Source organism: Delphinus delphis, chromosome 20 (assembly GCF_949987515.2).
Source record: "Delphinus delphis chromosome 20, mDelDel1.2, whole genome shotgun sequence".
NCBI lineage: Eukaryota > Metazoa > Chordata > Mammalia > Artiodactyla > Delphinidae > Delphinus > Delphinus delphis.
This window is the reverse complement of record NC_082702.1, coordinates 57,345,544-57,365,062: the sequence shown is the minus strand read 5'-3', so window position 1 is coordinate 57,365,062 and position 19,519 is coordinate 57,345,544. Positions and strand designations below refer to the sequence as shown.

At 47.4% G+C, this 19,519-nt stretch overlaps 1 protein-coding gene across 1 annotated transcript in view; it reads left to right on the top strand.

Annotated features, from left to right (window-relative positions):
• The window catches only part of ZCCHC14 (zinc finger CCHC-type containing 14), a 55,735-nt gene that overhangs the window by 23,376 nt on the left and 12,840 nt on the right, over positions 1 to 19,519 (top strand). The window contains exons 2-3 of the mRNA XM_060000372.1: positions 2,071 to 2,194; positions 9,359 to 9,432. Coding sequence (XP_059856355.1) covers positions 2,071 to 2,194; positions 9,359 to 9,432 — 198 coding nt within the window. The remainder of the gene's footprint in view (positions 1 to 2,070; positions 2,195 to 9,358; positions 9,433 to 19,519) is intronic.

Genomic DNA, 19,519 nt, shown 5'->3' with positions numbered 1-19,519 from the left:
TGATGAAAGAAACTTTGCCACACCTAAGGAAATAATCCAATTTAGTTAAATTATAAATATAAGTAACTGAAAAATGTAGCTGTCTTGATAACATCTTGGTAAATGTTATCAAATGAATTGACCTTTTGGAGGAATACTGGGTGGGGAGGAGTTCTTTCCTCGAGCTACATAAACTTGCAGACTAACCAGACCTGCGGTGAGTTGCTGTCCTTGCGTGGGGTCCTTGCGTGTCCCCGTGCACAGCAGGAGGCCTTCCTGGCCAGAGGCTGGCAGGGAGAGCAGGCGGAGCTTGTTGCGGGCAGCCTGTGGTGTCGCTGCGGCTCCGTCTGTGCAGGGTTGGGTGTCCTGTCTCCGAGATGGCATGTACCGTCCTGCCCTGCAGGAGTGGTGCCACCTCCGCCTGCTCCACGCCCTCTGCCTCTGCCTGATGCCCCGGGCCCGGGCTTTACACAGCAGGGCATGGGGCTGTGCTGCCGCCCACCTGCTGTCCAGGTAACAAGGAGAACCAGGGACAGTGAAGGCCGGAGAGCTTCCTGACACGGGGCAGGGTTGGGACCAGAAGGCATGCTCCACTTTTTCCCAGATCTTCTCCTTTGTTGTGTATGTAGCATGGTGTTTCTCCACCTTTTTTTTTAAAATTCATTCATTCATTCATTCATTCATTTTTGGCTGCGTTGGGTCTTCGTTGCTGGGCGTGGGCTTTCTCTAGTTGCAGCGAGCGGAGGCTACTCCTTCGTTGCGGCGCGCGGCCTTCTCATTGCAGTGGCTTTTCTTGTTGTGGAGCACGGGCTCTAGCACACGGGCTTCAGTAGTTGTGGCACGTGGGCTCAGTAGTTGTGGCTCACGGGCTCTAGAGCGCAGGCTCAGTAGTTGTGGCGCACGGGCTTAGTTGCTCCGTGGCATGTGGGATCTTCCCGGACCAGGGCTCGAACCCGTGTCCCTTGCATTGGCAGGCGGATTCTTAACCACTGTGCCACCAGGGAAGCCCCTCTCCACCTTTTAAAACTCACCTCTTTTGATAAACTTTAAAATTTTAATTTTTCTCTACTGTCCTTTGAAATTTTGATGTACATTAAATTGTGAATATGAAGACATTAAAGCATTGGTCATTTTTATTCTTCTAAATCCTACAAGTAGTAAATATATTTGGCTATAAAATTTTCAAATACTGGTCATTATTACGGGGAAAAAAAGAAAGTTATTGCACCCTCCCCACCCTGCCCAAGAGAGCCTCCTCTCATGTCTTGAAATCACTTACGGTTACGAGTTTGCCGTATCCTTCCGGGCCCTGACTGTTTATTTACACATGGACACGTTCACTGTAACCCTAAGACGGGAGGGGGCAGGGAACACTCCTTCTGGCTTCTTTTGGACACTTGGTCTAGGTGAGCTTTCCTTATCGTGCAGAGTGGGGATCTGTGGGCAGCAGTCCTTTATTTATTGGGTCTCTATCAGTAGCTGTTTAAGGTGTTTTCAGTATCTTACTATTACAAATGCTGCAGTGAGCGTCCCGCCCCACATCTTTCTCACGTGTAAGTACTTCGTATGACAGATTCCCAGAAATGGAATTGTAATTTTAGAATCTGCTTTTTAGAAATGTACCCCCCCAATACATCAAGTTGTATTCTGTTCTTTACTGGGTTTTTTTAGAGCATTTTATTATTTTTTTTCAAGATTTATAGAAGGACTGTATTAAGTTCTGCTGTGTAATTAATTTTATAGGAAACTCTATGATTTAAAGAAATAAAAAATCAGGTTGTACCTCACATATAGGTATATGATTCCTGATGGCTTGGTTAACAGTTTCTATCCAGCGAGTGAACCACTGGCACAAGACATGAACTTCCACGTTTGCTCAAACTGGGGATGTTTTTAAGTTTCAGTGGTGAGGACTGGGTTGGTGAAATTTTTGTCTTTTGCTGGAAGTGCTTTCTAGTTGCACTAGCAATACACATTTTATAGAAAAGTTTGAAGATACAATAAACTTAAATGTCTTTTAAATAAAAATGGAAATCGTTCCATATGAACTACATGGAAGAAAATAAGATGTTTCTATTTTTGTCCCCTGAGGTCACTCCCAGGACGGAGACCCCCGTCAGCAGTGTCGGTAACAGTTTGGAGAACGCCCTGCACACATCCGCGCATTCCACTGAGGAGTCGCTGCCCAAGAGACCTGGAGGGAAGCACTCCAGAGGTGAGCGCTTGGTCTGCAGGGTCAGAGGGGAGCAGCGTCAGATGTAGGGGGAGACGTTCACAGTGGCGTTTGGTTAAATGCTCTCACATCTTTGGGGATGCTAGTCTTAGTGAGATGTACTGTTTTTCTAAATTCTGCAAGTTACACACGAGTGGATCTCGGCTGTAAACATCTCACATCTTGACGTTTATTAAGGGGGAAAAAGTGAAAGTTGTTGTGCCTTTCCCCGCCCCACACGGCAGTGGGTCCTGAATTGTAGGGCAGCGCCGCCCTGTAGCGCTCTGTGTAGTAACGGTACGTTCTCTCTGCACTGAGGCAGTTGCCACCAGCCACACGTGCCTTCCGAGCCTGGAAAATGTGGCTCACGCGAGTAAGGACCTGAACTTTTAGATTTATTTCATGCAGTTGCACTAGCTCAGTGTGGACAGTGCACCTCTGGAGACGGCAGGGCACGTCTGGGAGGAGGCCGAGCTCCCTGGTTCTTGAAGGTCTGGCTTTGTGCAGCCACACTAGACAGAGTCGGGCTGGCTGTCCCCCGGCCAGCTGTGCGGGGTTTGGGGGGCTCGCTGGGGAGAGACAGGGCTCTCTGGGCCTCCTGGTCTAGAGCCAGGCGCGGGTGCCTGGAAACGCGCTCGGTGTGTGTGGGGGGAAGATTGCGCTCCTAGCAGCCCTGGGAGCGCATGGTCGGCTCACCTCTGGCTCAGCTGGAGGGTCAGTCTTTCTGAAGACACAATAGGACCTCAGTTTCCGGGTGGGTGGTTGTCGCTCACTCGCTCCGAGGGACTTCTTCCTTGCATGTGTCGCCCAGGGAGGAGCGCCTCCCGATGGGGCGTTGCTTCCTTTGTCCCCAGCCCGTCCCCGCACCTTTGGAGCCTGTGTCCTACACCCTCGCAGTCTTAAGGGGAAGGCCTTTCGTTCACCATTGTGCTTTTTCCTGTAGGCACAATTATCAAGACCCCCTCGTTCCTGTTTTTTAATATAATTGCCAGTTGAACGGCTGTGTCTGTCACTCTCTTGCCGATGTGCCTGGGTGCGGAAAGGCAGATCTGTGGTAGGACCGTTATTGTCTGCGCTCAGACATCGTAATCCTTAGAGAATAGGCAGACCTTGCTAATTATCTATGGTATTCTCCAGCCAGTGGTCATGGGGATGATGGTCTCCTCCGCCCAGAAATTGACCAGCAGGTAAACCTGGTTTTGTCGTTCGCACTTTCCCCGGTGCCCTGTTACTGCTCTTCGGAAAGTCTGAAGCCACTCTGAGTGTTATTAAAGTTTTCTTGCTGTCTTTTCTGTATCCCACTTCTGTTGTGGGTTGTCTCTGCTTCTTAGAAGTTTTCAGTGACACAATTTAGCTTGTAAAGAGGTCAGATTTTTGTATTTCTTCAGTACTGAAGCTCAGGGGACAGCAGTAAGGACAATCTGAAACCCTGACTGCTCTTGTCAGGTGGTGTCCAAGCTCGTTACATATACTAACTCATCTGATCTTCCTAAGAACCTGTGGGGCTCAGGTATGAGCTGGTTCATTCTAACAACAGTCCCCATTTCACAGACAGGAGAACTGAGTCACAGATAAGCAGTGTTCCTAAGATAAGCTGGGATCCCAACACTTGTGTTGGAAGAGAGTAGAAAAGGAAACTCAAGTACACATGAAGTGAAAGCATTACCTTTTTCTCTGTACTATTGATTGTGAAGATTTTCAGGTACAGCCTTCCTCGGGAAGCCACTTGGAGTTTGTGGAAGCCCGCCAGGTGATGCCGCAGTCCCACAGAGCACGTTTTGTTCAGGGATTAAATAACTGCGCCCAAGGTCACGGAGCTGGAAAGTGTCATGTTTCAGACAGCCTGTCTGACTGCAGAGCCCCTTGGCTTCCCTGGCCCTGCCGAGTGGGTTGTGGGTCTGTCCTCTCTGCCCTGGCCTCCTGTCACCCGTCTCCGCCACGGCACAGCTTCGTCCAGCACAGGTGCTGTCATCCCTGGGCCTTGACCCCCGTGTCGCTCTGCCCGCTGGGCCCTTCCCTTTGAGGTCTAGCCCCACAGCACTGCTGTGAACTGTGTCCTTTTTCCATCACTTACGGCTGCTCCTGTGCCTCGTGCGTACTAAGGCTGAATAAAACGTTTGCCTTAATACATAAGCAAGTGAATTCCTCAGGCCCCTAGGTTCAAGTGTGTATCACTAACCATTCCAATGGAATGTGTGTTCATTTCCTACTTTTGCTACTTTAGAAATGTGTTCTGTCAGCTTTATGTTTTCTGGATCATGTACTGCTTTTGTTTCTATATTTCTGGAGAACTAACAAATCAAATTAATGCAAGGTAGCTAGATGATTAAAAAAATCAAAGAAAAATAAGTTACAGAGTTCTTAAATATAACATGACCTAAAAAGATGTAGGAAAGAGGATCAGTTTAATCAGCATAGTAGTGTATGTTTGAATTTTAAGGACAGTTAAAAGAAGCAGTGTTTTTAAAAAATTATTCCCATCAACACAGGCAACTAAATGAAAGTGAGAAAGTAACTTGATATTTTAGGAACGTCATTATTCACCTGAGACTTTTAAGAATACAGGTTTTCAAGTTTTAGATGAAAACTAGATTTCAGTAATAACTATTGTAAAGCTGGAGGCATCTCAAATATTAGTCTTTAAGTATGAAGACACTGAGCACTGTTGTATACAACTCGAGAGAAGACGGTGTTGTGCTGGAGCATGGCTGTCTCCATCTTCGCCTTTCCTCGTGGATAATACCCTCTTTACTCTGCTTTCTTTTGGCACAGTTTTGGTAACTTGTGGTTTCTTGTTATTGAGTGTACAGAATTAAGCTGTTTCATAAAGACACTTTGAAATCAAGTAAAACACATAATTGGCAGAAAACTACCAACCACCCGGTTTTTTCCAGAAGACTTTAGGGAAAATGTTCCAAAAGAGGGCTGCATTCTTGGGGCATATTAAAGCCATCGTCTCTAGGTGTCGTGTTCTCTCGGTGTGAGGTGGCCGGCCATCAGCTCCTGTAGATCGTTTGAAGGCCTTTGGTGGCCCTTAGGCTGTGGCGGTTTTCGCAGGAGCTCCCCGGGCTGAGGTCCGGGGAGTGGTTTTCTGGTCCATCTGTGAGTCCGCCAGACCCCGCTCAGGCCTTTGGGGATGCTTGCCTGGGCTCTTACTGTGGGGCCTTTTACAGTCTCTTCTACGCACATCTCCCTCCCTCCCTCCTTTTTCAGTTACGTTAGTGTTCTGGTTTTTAAATTAGGCATTGATCCAATTATAAAAATGGTAGTTCAGTGCAATTACACATCTTAGTGAAGGCGGTGTGCTCTAACTTGTAAGATTTGAGGAGAATTCCTAGTGTACGTCGTGAATAAGAAAAGAAGAAAGGTTTGAACACACGAAATGTTAAAAGCAGACAGCACACCACCTTGCTCTTTGCATCTCTACGCGAGAGCAGGCTGGTGGCCTCGAGTCCCGGGTTCCCAGCCCTGGGTGCCCTGCCCTGAGCCTCTGCACAGTCTGGAGCCCAGCGAGGCTCACGTCCTTCCCAGCCCCCTAGCGCTCTTCCCGTCGCGCCCGTTTGGGCTCGGGGGCTTTCCAGTTGGTGCTCATCCTGTCTTCGGGTGTGTTCTCTCCCTGCAGGTGGCGGTTTGGTATCTAGCCCCTCAAGCTGACACAGGTTTGCTGGCCCTTTTCAGAAAGTACTGAGACTTCGTGTGCGACAGATGACACGGTCTGCAGGGCTCATGAGGGTGGTGGGAGGGAGGGAGGCCGCATTATCTACCAGTAGACTTTAAGTGGGTCGTCAACAAATTTATATGCGTGTAGGTAAACACTCTAAAATTATGAAACCGCATTACAGAAATTTGGCAGGGAAACTACCCATAATTCCACAACCAAACACAATTAACCATATCATTTTTTTTTTTTTTCCAGTACGTGGGCCTCTCACTGTTGTGGCCTCTCCCATTGCGGAGCACAGGCTCCGGACACGCAGGCCCAGTGGCCATAGCTCACGGGCCCAGCCGCTCCGCGGCATGTGGGATCTTCCCGGACCGGGGCACGAACCCGCGTCCCCTGCATCGGCAGGCGGACTCTCAACTACTGCGCCACCAGGGAAGCCCAACCCTATCATTTTTGATAATTTATTTTTAGTCTTTCTTTAACATTTTAAACAACTATAATCATGTTATACATACAGTTTATAATTTTTCAGGTAATATTATAAGCATTTTTCATGTTTTAATTTTTATAAACATAGTCTTTAATAGTTCCAAAATCGAGAGTATGCTTACACACCTTTGAAGCCCGCCCGGTTCAGCACCCCCCAGCTGCCCCTTGTGTTAGCCACCGTCGCCACTCGCATCTGCTACAGAAGTCCGTCTGCACGATCTCTCCCACCCGCCTTGCCCCCGCCCCAGCAGGCCATCCTCCCACCCTCAGAGCCCCGAGTGGCCACACAGTGGGCGCGGCACCAAGAGAAAAGCAGCAGAACTCGTCAGCCGGCCGTGTATGTGGTCCAGAGCCATCCTGGCAGTGCCGGGGCCGCTGCAGCTGCCTGCAGAGGGCCGATGGCGCGGACACAGAACACCGCGTCAGGTGGGCTGGTGATTCTGAAGAGGTCTCACAGCATTTCGGTCCTGTGGTCCAAAATGCCTCTTTTATTTGAAAACAGCTGAGTAACATTCATCTGCTTTTCACATTTTCCTGTCCAGATATGAGTCACTTCCCGCTTTCAGTCCAGTTGGGGTTTTTTTCTTTTTTTTCATAAATCCTCATACTCAGTCCTGGAACTTTTAGGTACACGTTGGTGTTCTGTGGCCTGGGAAAATGCCGAATAACATTTTTCTGTATTCATTGACTTTGTATATTCTGTTGTTTAAAAAAGTAAAGGATCTGGATTAGGGTGAGGTCATTGTGGGTAAGTTTTTAAAAATAGTGATTGGGAAAACATAAGAGCTGTTTATTTGCTGACAATCTGACTGGGGAAGTCAGACAGGAACAGTGAGTAGTTTCACTGAGTGAGGTCGGGCAGTGCACAGCTGCTAAATGTAGTGTTTTCTTTGTTTTGCCAGAAAGGAAGAAAACATTCTTATTTTTTTTTTTAGAGTAATTCCTTCCTGTGAGCTATTTTAAGCTAAAACTACTCTAAACCAAATGGGTTCTAGTGTCTCCCAAGATCCATATCAACCCCGATGCAACTTTATAAAATTAGGGAGACTCGTGAGGAAAGTTGAGGGCGTGAAAGCGCTTTTCCCCAACAGGCCGTAACCTCTGTGAGTGCGAGAACCCATGGACGGTGCTGATCGCTGTGTGCCCAGCCCTTGGAACACAGCCCGGGACACAGCAGGAGCTTTGTAAGACGAGTTGGTGAATGAACAGTTGTTGGTTTAGGGCAGGGATTGGCACCCTTTTTTCTGCAAAGATCCAGAAAGTCAGTATTTCTGGCTCTGGGAAGCGTGCGGAGTCTGGCACCGCCGCCGGGCTCTGCCGTCGCGGGGTGGAGAGCACCCAATGACGGTACGTCGGCCCACGGCGTGGCTGTGTGCCCCAGAGCCTGTTTACACAGGCAGACAGGCCGAGGGCAGCCTGCAGCCTGCCTGCCCCTCGCTTAGAACAGTGCCGCCCAGTAGAGCTCCCTGGGATGACCGGGCTTCTGTGTCTGCTGCAGTATGGTATAGCTGCTAGCCACGTGTGGGAACGCTTAAAATGCGGTTAGTGCAACCGAGGAGTGAGATTTTTAATTTTACTCAATTGTAATTAGTACCAACTTAAGTGGTCCCGTGTGGTCAGTGGCTGCAGCCGTGGGCAGTGCAGGGTTAGAACCTTCCCCGAAGCCCGGTGCACAGAGCTGCTCGCTGCTCTCTGGGGTGCTCAGACGTGTTAGGGGAGGAGAGAGTTCTGTGGCCAAAGAAATTGAGGAATTGTGGTTTAAAAATGTAGATTTATTTGTTGCAGGACTTCTCAGAGCCTTTAATATGCTAATGTACATGGGCATCCTACAAAAAGGAGTTTCTCAGATTTTCCCTCCAAACTTTTGAGCACAAAGCTTTCTGGGGGTGGCCCAGAGAAAACTATGGAAGGTATGGCCGACCAGGAGATGGGGCGTCTGCAGAAAGTGTAACTTAATAGCTTTAATAAGTTATGTTGAGTGTGTCATGCTAGACATGTTTTGAAGCTTTGTAGAAATCCCCATAGTGCACAGCCAAGGGACCTCTGGAAATGTCGGTGAGAAATAGTGCAAGAAGGTGCGTGTGCTGTTCAGAAAGTAAAGCCTCCCTCATTTGCCAGGGTCTTTGCATAAGAGCTGACTGCCCGTGTGCCTGCCCAAGGTTCATAAGCTTGAAGAATCAGTTAACTCGGTACTTGAGAAACTTTAGTATTTGAATCAGAAATAGGACATACGTACCTTAATGTGGTTTGGGAGTTTGGAAACTACATCATGTTTGATAAGTGCTGTTTTATTTTCAACAAATATTTGTGCTCAGATAATTGCATCTTAAAGCTTAAGGGCTTAGAAGCTTAATTGTATCATTTTCTTTTTTGAGGAGGAAAAAATGCACCCTTGCGTGTGAAAAGGGTGGTATGCAGAGGTGATGGCTTTGGAACTCTAACGGTGACGACCTTTTCTCATCCCTGTCCACCTGTGCAACTGCGGCCTCTGCCCGTCCTTGCTCTGTTTTGCAGAGGCAGTGCTGGGGGTCTGCAGGGTCTCCTCCGCAGCTGCTCTCCTCACACCTCCAGCCTGGCTTTGTCCTAGAAGGAGGAGATGAGGAGATGCCAGTGAGAGGTTCTGGGCAACTGTGTCTCTAAATAATCACTGTGGAAAACGTTGAGCATTAGTTTTTCAGAAATGAGAACAGATCATAACTAATCTTCAGTTATAATTATGGCCTGTGCACTTGTGCATTTTCAAGCACCGATCTCTTTCTTCTCTATGATTTGTTTTTATTTTTTGCCTGTTTTTTCTGTGTCACTTTCAACTTCGCCTTCCATTCCCGCGCGAGCAGCCTCCTCGTTCCTGGCGAGCTCACCCACCACGGAGGAGACGGGGCCGGGTGTTGGGAGCCGTACTGTGAAAAGTTGCTAATGTATCAATGCAAACTAATCATATGTACTTCAAGCTCTTACTTCATTTTTATAATTTTGTTTGTTGTTGTTTTGTTTTGTTTTGTTTACCTTTACAGTGAGTGTTGAAAAGATAGACCTGAAGGGATTATCACACAAAAAAAATGAAAGAAATGTTGAATGTTCCTTTGAGGTAAGATGCTAAGTTTTTTTTTCCTTTTCTCCTCTAAGGGATAGGAAGGAAACATTTACCATGAAGTGGTACTTTTATGTCTCTAAATAAAAGACGAGTCTTTTGCAAAGCACTGTGCCACTGCTGCGGGAGACAGAAGTGGGGACTGGGCCCTGTGGGTGGACCGTCTCCACGGTGGGCTTGTTGGGCCTGGGGGGCTGCTCCCCCTGGACCTCAGCAGGCTCCACGAGGGGGAGGGGCTGGGCTCGGCCACAGCCTGGAGTGCGCAGTCCTGTTGTGTTCCTGTTCGCCGTGTGACCGAGGACAATGCTGGACTCCTCTGTGCCCCAGCACCTCCATTCAGTCGAACAGGATGGAGTTTGGGGGAGAATTAAATGTGACAGTTCATTCAAAGCACTCAGTACAGGGTCTGGATATAGTAAGTGGCTGCAAAGGTGAGCTGTTGTTCTTCTGTGCCTCCTGGATGACAGAAACTCCTTGGTGTGTGTGGGGAACATTCTCTAGACTGACATGCTCAGCTGCTGGTGGCTGGTCACCAGCGTTGGCTAAAATAGAGAACTGTGAAAATTGAGGCATACTGTTCATTAGAATCTCAGATCTACGATAACAGTGGCTTAAACAACATCGGAGTGTACAAGGAGTCGGCCCTGGGGCTGGAATGGCATCTGTGCTCCATAAAATACGTAGGGAGCCAGGTTCCCTCCAGCTGACTGCTTTGACATCTCTAGGAGGTGGCCCTTAGCCTCATGGTCCAAGATGGCAGCTAGGACTCCAGCCCTCACGTTTTCATTCCAGGCAACAGGACATGGGATGAAGAGGAGAGTGAAAGGTTACTTTTACCTCTTTTTCATGGAGCATTCTTAAAAACAGCCACTAGAGGGACTTCCCTGGCAGTCCTGTGGTTAGGGCTCCTCGCTTCCACTGCCAGGAGCGTGGGTTCGATCCCTGGTCGGGGAACTAAGATCCCAAATGCCACGAGGCGTGGCAAAAAAAAAGCCACTAGACACTTCCACTTATGTCTTACTGGCCAGACTGAGTTTCCTGGTCCCGCTTAGCTGCGTGTGCGTGGCTGGCTGTGTCACCAGGGTTCTGCTACTACCCCATTGTTGTGCGAGGTTCTCCTTTGACCACGTGCATCGTAGGAAACTGATTGATAAGGAGAATCTGCTTCCAGCTTTACTGGAGAGTGTTCTCAGGCATAGCAGCTTCTGGTTAGTGTCTAGTACTTACACTGTGGAGCTTACTAACCTTTCCAAGAGTGTAGCTACATCAGAATACTTCAGGTACTTTTAATACCACAAGGATAAAACCCTCATTTGATTTGGGAAGTCCTGCATCGTGCAAATCACTTGTCACTCCATAGATGTACGGGAAAGGCTTCCCTTCGGTTTTGGAGGTTGTCAGAGCTTGCGACCAGCAGCCAAGTGTCAGCAACCAGAGAACCTCAGGACCCCAGCATCATCAAGGCCTGCTGGGGTTGGGGAGCCCAGCGAGGCCCTGAAACGCTGGGTGTGTTGGCTCCTCTCCTCTGCAGTCAGCCTCTGGCTGGCGGATATCGCCTGAGGGGCTGGTGGCGGGCGTGGTCCCCGTGCACAGGGCCTGCGTGTGTGGGAACTGCTGAGCGTCAAGCCCTTCAGGTCCCACTCACAGCCCTTCAGGTCCCACTCACAGCCCTTCAGATCCCACTCACAGCCCTTCAGATCCCACTCACAGCCCTTCAGGTCCCACTCACAGCCCTTCAGATCCCACTCACAGCCCGTCTGATCAAACTGGGCTTGGACTCGGCCCCAGTCCACAGCCTCTCTGCAAAGAAATGAGCCTTGGCAGGGTAGACACTTGGCCTCTCGTGGCCTTTCCCCAGAGGAGGGCCTTGGGATCAGGGTGGGGAGGCGGCAGGCTGGCAGGATAGGGCGCCGTGAGTCTTCTGAAAGCAGAGCGGACAGCTGGGTTGAAGTTCAGTTTAAGACGCTTCGAACCCCAAATGGTTAAGCTGAATGAAGTGTTTTGGTACTTAAAGAAAAAGGTTTGGTTATCGGAAAAGCTTGCTTTTCCTGATGCGATAACTGATAAAAGGATTCTTGTGTTTAGGAAAGTGATAATCCTTCACTAGCCAGCAGTCCGACTCATTTTCTTTTGGGATACTAACTTGATACGCCCTAAGGGATTTACTGCCCACACTACATTTGTTGATGGTAATTTGAGGCACAAAGGAAAGATACAAGGAAGATTTAAAAAACACACAACCATCTTCTTCTTTATAAAGCACACGGTTCATTTGCGCAGCTTCAGCTGTGTGCTTGTCCTCTGCAGGTGAGCTGCACTCTCCTCCTCGTAAATACGTGGCTGCTTGTAGGACACGAATGTGCGATATGCATGTGCTTAGGTTTGGGACTCCTGTCACACTCGCAAAGTGAAGCGCCTTGTAGTTACATCGCTTCGGGCGTTTAACCGCCATCTCTCTAGCTTGTTGTGGTCAGGACCACAGTTCTGTAAGAGAGGGAACCTGTGGACAGTGGGAGAACATCTTTCCATGTACCTTTAAACTTACAAACTTTCTGTCATCTTACATGACCAGCCGGCAAAAGTAAGTCCCAGTAGCATTTTTCTGTTTTAGAAATCAACAAGACGAGGGGCTTCTCTGGTGGCCCAGTGGTTGAGAATCCGCCTGCCAATGCAGGGGACACGGGTTCGAGCCCTGGTCTGGGAAGATCCCACATTGCCGCGGAGCAACTGGGCCTGTGAGCCACAACTGCTGAGCCTTTGCGTCTGGAGCCTGTGCTCTGCAACAAGAGAGGCCACGACAGTGAGAGGCCCGCGCACCGCGATGAAGAGTGGTCCCCACTCGCCGCAACTAGAGAAAGCCTTCTCACAGAAACGAAGGCCCAACACAGCCAAAAATAAATAAATGAATTTCAAAGAAAAAAAAATCAATAAGACGATTCTAAAATTTATATGGAGGGAGTTCCCTGGTGGTCCAGTGGTTAGGACTCCGCGCTTTCACTGCCGAGGGCACGGGTTCAGTCCCTGGTCAGGGAGTTAAGATTCCTCAAGCCTCACAGCGCAGCCTGAGTAAATAAATAAATAGTAAATAAAATAAAATAAAGTTTATATGGAGAACACTATAGAGCAGTCCAAACAATTCTGAAACGAAGAAAACACTGGAAGACTCACGGTACCCGATTTCAGCACCTGTGTTAAAGGTGCTGCTGAGAGGGAGGAGAGGCCGTGCCCCGGGGCAGTGGGGCCCTAGCTAGACTCACATGTAAAGCGCTCAGTTGGTTGTTTTGAAGACTTTAGGAGAATATCCTTGGTGGCGTTTTTAAAGATTAGACGGTTTTAAAATTTTCTAATTGACTTTCTTCTTTACACCTCTGATGCGATAGATTTCACATAACATAAAATTCATCCATTTAAACTGTTCAGTGGCTTTTTTTAATTTATTCAGAATTTTGTAACCATCACCACGATTTAATTTTAATACTTCCATCATCCCAGGAAGAAGCCCCATACCCATTAGCAGTCATTCCCCACTTCTCCTCCCCAAGTCCCTGGCAAATACTAACCTACTTTCTGCCTCAGTGGATTTGCCTGTGCTGAATATTTCACATAAATGGAATCATACAATATGTGATCCTTCGTGATTGGTTTCTTTCATGCAAATAATGTTTTCAAGGCTTCTCTATGTTATATCATGCATTAGTGCTTCCCTTTTTATGGCTGAGTGAAATTCCACCGTGTGGATGGACCACATTTAGTTCATCCACTCAGCAGTTAGTTGATGCACTTCTGGGTTGTTTCCACTTTTTGCCTCTTATGCGTAATGCTGCTATGAACATTTACGTACAAGTTTTTGTGTGGACAAGTGCTTCCATTTCTCTTGGATACACACCTGGGACTGGAATTACTGGGTTGCAGATATTTTCTTCCATTGGGTGGGAATTTTCTTCATTTTCTTGATGCTGTCCTTTGACACACAAAAGTTTTAAATTTTGATAAAGTCCAGTTTCCCTACTTCTTCTTTCATTCCTCGTGCTTTTGGTATTGTATTTAAGAAGTCGTTGCCTAAGCCAAGGTCGCAGAGATTCACTCCTGTGTTTTCTGCTAAGAATTGTATTGTTTGTGCTTTTGCATTTAGGTCTTTGATTTCATTTTGAATTGATGTTTTGTGTATGGTGTGAGGTAGGGGTTCGAATGTGTCCTTTTGCATGTGGACGTCCTGTTGTCCAGCACCCTTTGTTTGTTTGTTTATTTTACAGCTTTTTTTAACATCTTTATTGGACAGCACCATTTGTTGAAAAGACCATTCTTTCCCCCACTGAAGGGTCTTCACACCATTGCTGAGATTCCGTTGAGCGAAATTGTGAGGGGTTGTTTCTGGACTCTCAGTTCCATTCATCTCTCTTGTTGTTAGGCCAGCACTGCTCTGTCTTGAGTACTGTGGCTTTGACGTTGGAATTGGGAAGTGTGAGTCCTCTTAGGTTTGGTCTTCCTTTTCAGGATTGTCTTGGCTCTTCTGGGGATGCTGCATTTCCATGTGAATTTTAGGAGCAGCTTGTCAGTTTTGGTGCCAGCACTGGCAGCAACTCAGGCTCCCCGCTGCCCGCGGCTCCTTGCAGGGTGGCCCTGGGGCCGGCTCGGGGCCTGGCGGTGGCGACTGCTCTATCCCGCGGGCCAGGCCACGTCTGCTTCGGGCTAAGGGCCCCGGACGCCACACCACCCTGGTCAACTGATTATTGACAAAGGTATAAAGGCATTTCAGTGAAGAAAAGACGGTCTTTTCAGCAAATGGTTCAGAAGCAGATAACCATATGCCAAAAAAAGGAACCTTCATCAAACCTCACCCTTTATATAGAAATTAACTCAAAACTGATCACAGACCTAAATGTACAACGTAAAACCATAAAACTTCTAGAAGAAAGCATAGGAGAAAAGTTTGTGACTTAAACAGGCGAAGATTTCTTAGGTAGGATACCAAAAACATGAGCCATAAAAGACAACATGAATTAAACTTCATCAGAGTTTAAACTTGCTCTTTGACAGGCGCTGTGGAGAAAGTTAAGCCAAGCCACAGAACCGGGAGAAAAACATTTGCAAATTGCATGTTTGATAGAGGATTTGTATTCAAACTAGAAAAAGAACTCTCAAAACTCAATGGTGAGAAAATAACCCAATAAAAAAGTGAACATTTTACCAAGAAAGATGTATGGATGGCAAATAGCGCACGTGACAGGTGTTCAGCATCGGTAGCCATTAGGAAAGCACCGATTAAAACCACGGTGAGCTCATCCTGCACGCCCGTCACAGTGGCTGAAGTTGACAGCTGCTGGCAGGTGTGTGGAAGGACTGCCATGGGAGTGTAAAATGGTGAGATTACTTTGGAAGACAGTTCGGCAGTTTTTAAAAAGTCAAACATATCCCTAAAATCTGATTCATCGGTCCCGCTTCTAGGTCAATAAGCAAAGGAAATGAAAGTACACGTTCGTACAAAGGTTTGTACACGAATGTTCATAACAGCTTTGCTTGTAACGCCCCAAATATCCATTATCAGGAGACCGGATGTACACTGTGGTATCGCGGCCACACAGCTCAGCGTTCAGAACAGAGGAGTGCATTACCGATGCACTTGGCAGTGTGGGGGAAAGTGCGCAATCGTGCTGTGTGAAAGAAACCAGGAAAAAGGAGCATACACTGCATGCGTTTATTTATGTAAATTGAGAAGATGCAAAATAACTGCAGTGATAGAACGCAGATCAATAGCTTCCTGGGGAGGGACTGGTGGGTATGTTCATTATATAGATCGGAGTGATGGTGTCATGGGTGTATACGTATGTCCAAACTGGTCAGATTGTACACTTTAAATATGTGCATTTCATTGTCAGTTATACTCAATAAAACCTTTAAAAACATCACCTGAGGATTGGGACTTCCCTGGTGGCACAGTGGTTAAGAATCTGCCTGCCAGGGCTTCCCTGGTGGCACAGTGGTTAGGAATCCGCCTGCCGATGCAGGGGACACATGGTCCGGGAAGATCCCACATGTTGCAGAGAAACTAAGCCCATGCACCACAACTACTGAGCCTGTGCTCTAGAGCCCACGGGCCACAACTACTGAGCCCGCGTGCCACAACTACTGAAGCCCACGCGCCTAGAGCCCATGCTCCGCAATAAGAGAAGCCACCACCATGAGAAGCCCGCATGCCACAACTTTTGAAGCCCACGTGCCTGGAGCCCGTGCTCCACAATAAGAGAAGCCACCACCATGAGAAGCCCGTGCACCGCAGTGAAGAGTAGCCCCCATTTGCCGCAAGTAGAGAAAAGCCCGCACACAGCAACGAAGACCCAATGCAGCCAAAAAAAGAAAGAAAGAAAGAAGTTTACCTGAGGATTAATTTTTGTCCACAGAGCCCTAAATAATTAGGATAAATTGTCCTTTAAATAGGTTGTCTTTTGAACGTGGATATAAATAGCTATCGTGCTGTGGCCAGAACAATAAAGAACTTTATTAGGAGTCTTTGCCTTAACCACGGTGAGATGTACCCTCTACTGCTAACAGTATAGGAAGACTCGAGAAGCGGTTTCTTCTGAAAGCTTTCACTCATTCAAGGAGAAGTCAGCGACTTCCCCCTCCCCTTTTTCTCAGCTTTGTTTATCTCTACTTTTAGTTTTTATGTGTCATTGTTTTCCAGGAGACAAATGAAAGGTTGTTATTTTATAGGAAGACGTAAGTAACAAATGGACTGCAAGCAGGAGTTTGAGTTTCCTGTTCTTTTTTTTCATGGAGTTGGTTTTGTTTTTGCTGAAGTTGTAATTACTAGTTACTGAGGAAAGCAAATACAGGAAGAAAATGACAGAATCTTTGAAAATACAAAAATTATTTTATATCTGTGTACATGTGACATGTCCAAATTTTACCAGCTTTTCCAAATGCACTGTTGAATAACTAAAACTTCTTTAAAGTATACTTATTACACATGAAGGACAGGGTGGGGAAAAAAACATCAGAAGATTACGCGAACACTTGAAACGCCTGTAGATGGGAGAGCTGTATTGACTTAAAAGGAACTGTGGAGCAATACTCATTAAAACACCCATTCTTTTTATGCCAGTCTTTGTTAAGAACCCAGACATTACATTTTATTTTAGTGCTGTATCTTTTCTTTAGAAGTTTTTCATCTTGAAACAGTCTTAACTGCTCTGAACATTTTATCACTATTAGCTAAGGATGAGTCTTGAAAACTATTTTTCATTTCTTTAGTTGTTTTCATCAGCTCTCTGTGTGCAGAGTCTCCAGTAATTGTGCCTACACCACCCGGAGGAGCAGGGAACTGTTTCTTGTGATAATACACCTCATTGCTTGTATGATAATTAGCCTGACTGTGTGAAGGTCCTTGCTACCCAAGCCATGTGGTATATGCTTATTTAGTACCTTTCCTTTCCGATACTTTATTCTACCGGGAGTTAATTGTCTCTTTTTGTTTGTTTGTTGCTTGTGAACAAGTACTTAGAAAACAAAGTCACCCCTAAAGTTTTCCCTGGTTGTGTTCAAATGCATCCCGCATTCCATCGGTTTCGTCTCTGGAGCTACGGCCCTGCTCCGACCTGGACTCGGCCTGGTGCAGTCTCATGGCGGGGCCCCCGTACCATCACCCGCGGGGTCCCTTCCTCCCTCCTGGCTCTGATACCCTGTTCTCAGCTCTTAACTCATCTGTTGCCTTGGGTTAGTTCTAGGTTTTAATAGCTGTTCTAGTAGCTTCTTAGAAAGGGTCCCGGGGAGGTACGGTTTCTGGCTTTCATGTTTGGCAGTGTCTTCATCCATCTGACCTGACATGTGACTGGGAATACAGTTCTAGAGCAGGCGTCATTTTTCCTTAGGAACTCGGAAGCCCTTCTTATTTACTGTCTTGCAGTGTTGCTGTTGAGAAGCATGGGTCTGCTCTGACTCCTGATCCAGTGTTGGCCCTGTTTTATAATTTCTAAAGGCTTTAGGATCTTCTCTTAGTCCCCAGCCTTTGCACATTCCTCAGAGCCAGGCTTGGGTGTAGGTTATCATCCACTGTGCTGAGATGCAAGTCAGCCCTTTTAACTTCAGTCCATTAATTTGAGTTCCTTTTCTGGAATCATTCCTTTTGATTTCCTCTGTCCTGTTTTTCTCAGTTTTCTTGTTTTGGAACTCCTGCTGTCTGCCTGTTGGACCTCAAGACTGGTCCTCTGTTTTATTTTTTTTCCCTCTATTTTCTTTCCCTTTGACTTTGATCTATCCTGTGGAAGATTCCCTCATCTTCCATCTCTTGAAGTGAACGTTTCACTTCTGCTGTCCTGTTTTTAACAACAGAGACCTCTGTTCCCTGGCGATTCTTTTTTCGTAGCATCCTGTTCTTGGCGATGCTGTCTGCTCTCAGTTCACTGAGAATCTCGTTGATAGTTTTTAGTTTTAAAAGCGAGTTTTGAGTGCATGGTCCGTGCCACCTCCAGGCTGCCTTGTTCTTTGTGACTGCTTTGCCTGTCCTTGTATTCGACTTCAGAGCTCCTCAGAGGTCTGGTGGCAGGTCTGGTGGCACCGGGTTGCTTGCTTACGTGAGGGCTGTGGCCTGAGCAGTGGCAGGGCCTTTGCCTGAGCTGCTGCCTGTGTGAGTGAAGAAGACGCTGCCCCTTCTCCAGAGGGTGCTGAGAGCTGAGACGGACAGTGGGTCAGAGGAGTTAGACTCTGAGTGTGAAGAAATCCTCAGTACCCTTATGTACTCTGTGCATACCGTGCTTTTCTTTTTTTGGCTGCGTCGGGTCTTTGTTGCGGTGCGTGGGCTTCTCATTGCGGTGGCTTCTCTTGTTGCAGAGCACAGGCCTTAGGCGTGTGGGCTCAGTAGTTGTGGCTCACGGGCTCTAGAGGGCAGGCTCAGTAGTTGTGGCGCACGGGCTTAGTTGCTCCACGGCGTGTGGGTCTTCCCAGAACAGGGTTCGAACCCGTGTCCCCTGCGTTGGCAGGCGGATTCTTAACCACTGTGCCACAGGGAAGTCCCCATGCTTTTTTGTGTATGTTTAAGATACATTAAAATCCATCTCAGCAGGTCTCAGTGGCTCTTTGAGCGACTATGGGCGGTAGAAAAACACTGTGCCGTCATTTGATTGGCAGTGTTTCTTCTTGGTGGTACATCAGCAGTGGGGTAGCTTATGATCGATGCTGTCTTGGACGTGGTAGATCACGTGTCTCTAGCACGTGGCACAGTGCGAGGCTGCTCTCCCGTGTCCATGCCCCTCCAGGGGCCCGCCCTCTCAGGGGACTGGGTCAGGCCAGCCTGCGTCAGGGGGTTTCCTCAGGGGACTGGGTCAGGCCAGCCTGTGTCACCTGCAGAGCAGAGTGCTGCTGAGGTCTGCTGGTTTCCAGTCCTTGCCCCTGGTTGGAGCAGCAAGTCCTTTTGGAAGTCAAAGAAAAATATACCGGGAGCAGACAACCTAGAATAGTTGCGCCTATTTAAAATATGTAATTGTCGGGGAAGCAGATTGTCTGTTTCAGCATAGAATGGTGTGTCCATGCCGTGCTCCCCGTTTGGGTGTTGGACTTCACGCTTTAGTTGGGTTAGGGTGCGTTCGTGCCACGTGACATGCGGCATATTTTACTGAGAAAACCACGTCAGCTGTACTTTGGGTCGTACATGTAATGCTAGAAAGTTCTCACCTTTAATCCTGGATGTTACTGGTGTTTTATGTGCGGAGCAGCTCACTCTCCCCCAAACTTCTTTTTAGTGTTGTTAAAAGATTTAATTATTTTAGACAGAAAAAATGGCGTAGGTGCTTTGATTTTAGTGTAGGTAGATTTGGGATGGTACAGCACGTTCATTCAGAAATGCCAGCACTTGCCTTGATAAATTCTGGGAGGCATAGGGAATTCAGAGATGAAGAAGAGAGGTCCCTTTCCTTGATTGGCTTGTATTTTGTGGGGGCTTGAAAAACATACCTTAGTAATTGTTATGTGATGTGACAGCCACCAGAGCAGAGAGGAACTCACGTGAATTTCAACAGAGAGGAGAGACGGCCAGCGCTTCAGGCCCCGGAGACCGTCAGCAAACATGCTGGGCTGCTTCTCAGAAGATGAA